The sequence below is a fragment of the Mauremys mutica genome, chromosome 9, assembly GCF_020497125.1.
Source record: "Mauremys mutica isolate MM-2020 ecotype Southern chromosome 9, ASM2049712v1, whole genome shotgun sequence".
NCBI classification, from domain to species: domain Eukaryota; kingdom Metazoa; phylum Chordata; order Testudines; family Geoemydidae; genus Mauremys; species Mauremys mutica.
The window spans coordinates 100,055,276-100,061,745 of record NC_059080.1 but is presented as its reverse complement, the minus strand read 5'-3'; the positions used below and the strand labels follow the sequence as shown (position 1 = coordinate 100,061,745).

General features: G+C 64.2%; 1 protein-coding gene across 1 annotated transcript in view; it reads left to right on the top strand.

Annotated features, from left to right (window-relative positions):
- Positions 1–837: 837 nt before the first annotated feature.
- Positions 838–6,470, top strand: part of ZDHHC19 (zinc finger DHHC-type palmitoyltransferase 19) — an 11,156-nt gene continuing 5,523 nt past the window's right edge. The window contains exons 1-5 of the mRNA XM_045031241.1: positions 838–995; positions 2,778–2,899; positions 4,438–4,577; positions 5,286–5,458; positions 5,740–5,845. Coding sequence (XP_044887176.1) covers positions 892–995; positions 2,778–2,899; positions 4,438–4,577; positions 5,286–5,458; positions 5,740–5,845 — 645 coding nt within the window. The 5' untranslated portion in view covers positions 838–891. The remainder of the gene's footprint in view (positions 996–2,777; positions 2,900–4,437; positions 4,578–5,285; positions 5,459–5,739; positions 5,846–6,470) is intronic.

Below are 6,470 nucleotides of genomic sequence, written 5' to 3'. Positions count from 1 at the left end.
CGGGCCAGGGCTCTCCAGGAAACGCTCAGGGCCCCAGTGCTGTTGTATGCTGCACCCGTGAGCTTTGGACTAGGCAGAGTTGGTGTGTCAGCTGGGCGGGGTCAGGGAACCCAGCGCTGTGCCCGTGGAGACACTCCAGTGTGTCGCGCTTGGAGCCATGACTCCTGGGTCCTCTCCCCAGCTCTGCTGCTGATTTCCTGGGCGGCCCGGGGCAAGTTACTCCCTTGCTCTGTGACTCAGTTTCCCCATGGGAAGGGTGGCTAATAACACCCCTTCTGCCTCCTTTGGGGGCACCCACCCAAGTCCCTTTCCTGGAGCAATGCGCTCAGTGGGGGTCTCTGGGGCCTTCTCTCTGCCGCCCTCCTGCGGCACGGCCCTGCTTAGGGCTGTTGGCAATGCTGGGATGCTGGTCAAACAGAGCCGCCGGCAGCTCTGGGCCTTCGTGCGTCTCTTCTAAAGGCCACACACTCATCAGCAAGTCCCACTGTGCTCCTGGGGAGGGACCTGTCACCCCATCCCACCGTACAGAGGGGGAAACTGAGGCACAGAGTGGGACCAAGCCCTGCCCAAGCTCACACAATGAATGGGTGGCTGTTGAACCCTGGAATCCTGACTCTCGGCTCCTCCTGCTGTGACCACTACACCCCACTCCCCTCCCACAGCTCAAAATAGAACCCAGGAGTCCTGGCTCCCAGCGCCCCCTGCTCTGACCACTAGACCCCACTCCCCTCTCACGAGGTCCCAATGCACCATTGTGATGGCCCGCAGCACCGCGGAGCTCCCTGCGAGGTCAGCGTGTAACCGAGGGAACGGGGGGCCGACATTCTGCGGGGGAGGTTCCGGGGGTCTCGGAGAGCCCTGGCTGTGTGGGATGCTCACACAGCTACCGCCATGATCCCTGCCAGGGCGGTGCCACGCTGGGTCCTGCCCAGCCTCTCTGCTTCCTTTCACTTCAGCTCCCTCCTGGCCTTGAGCAGCCTGTTCTTCTCCTTCCCGTAAGCAGGGCCGCCGGTTCGAACCCCCACTAGGACGGCACCGGCTCAGCTGTGCCGTCCGCCTGTCCGTTCCTCTGGGCAGCAATTACGGCTCCTGACGGGCAGCCGGGACCCCCAGGCGCTTTCCAGACAGACAGGCGTTTACCCCGGGGCCCGTAGCCAAAACCTCTCCCGCTGCGGCCTCCACCCCAGAGGGGGCTGCAATCTGCCCTGCGGCGACCCTGGCACGCGTACAGGCTGCGGCGTGCTTGGAGCTGCTCCAGGGAGCGGGGGCTACGAGGATGAGGTCAATCCCAGAGGGGCAGGCACCTTTGTGACCCCGCCCTGCAAACCCCACCTGCCCCCGAGCCCCAGGCGGTTATTGATCTACACTTCCTGGAAGAAGCCAGCTCCGCCCCGGGCAGTGATTGGCAGGGGATCAGAGGGGCCGCAGGGTGATCTGGCCTGGCTGGGACAACACCCCCCTCAGAGATGAGTCACCCGGGGACAAGGGCAGCCGAGCAGGCCCAGCGAGGGCAGAGGGCGGCCGGCTGCAGAGAGGGGGTGAGGCCCGGGAGTGCCAGGCCCCGCTGGGCATGGAGAGAGGGCTGGGCTGGTCCTGGTGAATTTAGCACCTTAGCCCGTCCCCACGCAGACGGACCAGCTTGTGCTATGGGTCAGAGCCCCCTGGGGTGTCAAGAGGCCCAAGGCCTGTGGGGAGCCAGCCGGGGAGGGGAGGGGTCTTCGTTCGCACGGTGTTTGTTTTGGGTTCAGCCCCAGGCTGGGGTGGCCCTGCCAGCTGTAGATGGATCTCACTGGCCAGCGAGCAAATCCCCCAGGAGTCAGCATTGAAGGACAGAGCGCTCGGCCCCTGGACCTAAGCCTTGGACGCCGGCCAGCGCCAACGAACCCCCCGCACAGCTAGCCGGGTTCGCCCCATTTTACAGATGGGGAAACTGAGGCGTGGAACCAGCGCACGGTCAGGGACTGGCTCAGCCGGCGGCAGCGCCGGAGTTGGGATTAGAGCTCAGGGCTGCGCTAAACCCGTCTCTCCCGCACCCCCACTGAGCCCCTAACTCCGCCACGGCATCAGCTGGGCAGGGCCGGCCACGCCTGCTAGGGCCGGGCCGCAGCAGAGGGGACAGCAGCCCTGGCCCCCAAACCAGATCAGCCCTTCCCTGAGGGTCAGAAAAGTCTGGGACCCTTCCCCCGGGTTCTTTTCACTGGGTCCGTCTCCACGGCGCCTGGGGGCGGGCTCCCCGCCCGGCCCCACAGACTTGTACTCGTGCTTTGTCAGTGCCACGGGGGCTCTCAAGCCCACCCCCACCCCAAGGCAGGAGGGGCCGAGCGGGAACGTCTGCACGAGCACATGGCCGGGGCAGTGGAGACTCGCCCGCTGCGGCCTCTGGCCAGCAGAAGCCCCCCAAGAGCTGCCAACCTCGGTGCTCATGGGCTGGCCGGGAATCTCCCCCCAGCAGGAGCAGACAGGTCAGCGAAGGAGCCTGCCAGGGATCAGACCAGCGCTAAGCCGGACCCAGGAGGGAATCTGCCCAGGACCCCAGCGTTAGCAAACCCCTCTGACTTCAGGAAGAGGGTCAGGGATCTGCAATGGCCCCACGTGGCCTCTGTCTCCCCCTTCCTCTGGGTGCCGGCACCTGCCCCAGCACAGCCCCCATCTCCACCCCGGCTGGCGCCTTTCTCTGCCATCCAAGCACTGAGCGGGTCTCCCCCTGCTTCGCGTCCAAGCTGCACCAAGAGCTCGCTGGCTGTGGGCTACCACCCTCTGCTCTCCTTCCATTTCAGATGCAGCTGGCTGGCCGCCCACGTGTCCCTGGCTTTCCCCCTGGTCGCGGGCATCCTTTTCATCCCAGCCGTGGCCAACCTCCTGCTGGCCAGCTTCACGGACCCCGGGATCCTTCACCGAGGTAACAGGAGCATGGCCCGGGCTCCGAGGGGCGGGACAGATGGGCTTTGCTGTGAGGGCTGGCTGCCTCCTGAGGGCTCTGCATTTCTCCCTCAGGCTGGCATGTGCCTCAAGTCACCGCCCAGGATCCTGCAGAAACCTAACCTACGGGCAGGACAGGGACAGGCACCCGACTGCCCTCCAATGCTCCCCGCCCCCACCCCACCCCCGTTGAGCCGCTCATCCACCCACGGCTGCACAGACAGAGGCTAGAAGCCAGCAATGAGCTAATCTGCTTGACAAAAATAACGTATTAAATCCCTGGCCTCTGGGAACTTGGGGTTAGTGACGAGGTGCGAGCTCAGATCCTCAAAGCACAGACCCAGCCACTGACGTTGGGGAGACTCTTCAGCAGCTGTTAGCACTATAGGGTCTATGACACGCTGTTGAGCAGTGACAGCTACATCCAGCAGAGGGCAAGATGCACAGGTGCATTCTGCTGTTCCCTTCAATAACAAGAGCAATGCTCAGTCTCGGGTAGGGTGGTCTGCTCTGGGTTCAAGCAGCACCTCCCCACTACAGAATAAGGGCCGTCCTGGCTGCTGGCAATGAGTCAGCAAGAGCGGGAGGGAAAAAACAAAAGCAAGAAAGAACCAAAGTAAAGTCCCCTGAGAGGCGCACAGCATGTGTGAGTGCAGCGGTCTGCACTGAGCAGAACAGAGCGTGTCCCTAGATGTACAGGTGCAGGCCGCAGGCAGCTGCCAGTTTCTGCCCCTGTGGCCCAGGGCGGGGTGGGGGGTCTAGACACATCCCGGCCTGGAGGGGGATCTGGTTACCAAGCCTCCCGGAGAACAAGGCCTTTCCCTGGCCCTGGGACCCAGGAGGCCTGGAATGGCTCTGTCCCAAGCTGGCTTTGTTTTCCAGCGAGGCTGCGCTGGTGTGAGGGGCAGCCAGGCAGCGGCAGAGGCACAGGAACCCACGCAGCCTGGGCAGCGGCAGTGCCAGCACCCCACTAGGCCCAGCCAAGGGCTCAGGCGGGTCTGTCTGGCCCAGCCAGTGCCGTCGGGGCGGGGGGGGCGGGTGACTGGCATGGCTGTCCCCCCGGAGCCAGGCTGAGGCCCTCCAAACTCCCCCCACACCGGCTACAAGGCAGGACGCCTCCGAGCCTCCCAGCCAGCGCTGGTGGGATTTCTGTGGCCTTCCACTACAAGCCATTGTCCCCGGCCCTCCAGCATCCTCACCTCACCCGCCTCCAGCACCGCAGATCTCCTGGCAGCCCCGCCACCCCCCCTGGGCATGGCCCACAGCCGGCTTCTCCCGGGACTGCCTAGCGCCCCCCCACCGGGACAGCAGAGCACCGTGGGGCTGGGAGCTGGGTCCCGGGGCTGGGCTGGGGGCAATACACCACCTCCCTTACCCTCAGCCGGGCTTTGGGCTGTACAGCAGGGCAGGGACCTTGTTCCCCGGCGCTGCACCGCCAGCCCTGCTTCGAGCTCCCTGCCCAGCTCCCTCTGAGGCTGGGAGGACAGTCTCACCCCACGCCGTGTCTCCCTGAGCCAGGGGCCGAGGGCCGGGCCGGGTTAGTGATCCAGGCGCTTCGTGTCAAGGAGAGACGCTTCGATCTGCACTGGTGCCAGAAGTGCCAGTACTACTGCCCGCCACGGACCTTCCACTGCCCCTGGTGCAACGTCTGCGTGGAGGTGAGGCCGGCGGGGCTGCGCTCGGCACCCTGGCCCGGGAGCCTGCTAGCCCACCTGTACACCCGTATACACACGCCGGCACAGACACCCGGCACACGCAGCTCCGTACCCCGCCCATACACCCGTATACACACGCCGGCACAGACACCCGGCACACGCAGCTCCGTACCCCGCCCATACACACACGCCGGCACAGACACCCGGCACACGCAGCTCCGTACCCCGCCCATACACCCGTATACACACGCCGGCACAGACACCCGGCACACGCAGCTCCGTACCCCGCCCATACACACACGCCGGCACAGACACCCGGCACACGCAGCTCCGTACCCCGCCCATACACCCGTATACACACGCCGGCACAGACACCCGGCACACGCAGCTCCGTACCCAGCCCATACACACACGCCGGCACAGACACCCGGCACAAGCAGCTCCGCACCCAGCCCATACACCCGTATACACACGCCAGCACAAACACAGACACCCTGCACATACAGCTCCACAGCTCCCCCATAGACTCGCAGTCACGTACACCACCCTGAGCCCTCCCACGCCTGTTCCTACTTCCCCATTAGCTGTAGGACAGGCTGGCTCACCGCGGCACTGGGCCAACGGCTGCAGCTGCCCCGGGATGGGGGCCGAGCAGTGGCCCAGCAGGGACGTGGGCAGCGCTGATGTCGGACACTTTCCCTGCACACCCAGGAGTTCGACCACCACTGTAAGTGGCTGAACAACTGCATTGGCTGCCGCAACTTCCGCTTCTTCTTCCTGTTCGTGGCCTTCCTGTGCAGCTACAACGTGGTGGTTCTGGCTTCCTGCATCACCTACCTGGCGCTCAACTCCCACCAGGCCTATGGCGCCGAGAAGATCTGTGCGTATCCTTGGAGAGACGAGCCAGGGCTTCCCCCTGCCACGGGTCCCTGAGCACCCAGCCCTGGGCGTGCAGCTGGCATGATGCACATGCACTGAGCTTCACCCCACACAGGCCAGGCCAGGCTCCAGGGGGCTGGGGCTGATCTTTGTGGTCCTTCAGGATGTCACACACACACATAGGCTGTGTCCCACACTCAGTGGGAGGGCAGAGGACTCGCCCCTCAGCAGCAGCACAATCCTGTCCAGACCTGGCTTTATCCTTCCCTTACTCTCCTGCTGCCAGCATCACGGTGACCATCCCGGCCGCTCTCTGCCTGCTGCCTCTCCTGATCCTGGTGGGATCCCAGGCCAGTTTCATCACGCTGGCTAAACGCACCTGTGAGCTCAAGGTACGGGGAGGAGGGAGCCCAGCCTGGGGCTCAGGGCGTGTGAGCAGCAGCTGGTGGTGGTAGAGCCAGAGGGTAAAAGCTGCTCCAGGCTCTAGTCAAGGGAAATCTGTCCAAGAAACCAGTATGTGTGTGTGTGTGTGTGTGTGTGTGTGTGTGTGTGTGTGTGCGCATACATGTGTGTGCATAGGGTGCATGTGCATACAACGGGCCCGGGCACGTGTGTGTGTGTCTGTGCGCATACATGTGTGTGCATAGGGTGCATGTGCATACAACGGGCCCGGGCACGTGTGTGTGTGTCTGTGCGCATACATGTGTGTGCATAGGGTGCATGTGCATACAACGGGCCCGGGCACGTGTGTGTGTGTGTCTGTGCGCATACATGTGTGTGCATAGGGTGCATGTGCATACAACGGGCCCGGGCACGTGTGTGTGTGTCTGTGCGCATACATGTGTGTGCATAGGGTGCATGTGCATACAACGGGCCCGGGCACGTGTGTGTGTGTGTCTGTGCGCATACATGTGTGTGCATAGGGTGCATGTGCATACAACGGGCCCCACACTGGGATTCTTGCCTGCTCAGGCCTGTGTCAAAGGCACCTGTGTGTGAGGCTGGGGGCGCTTCAGG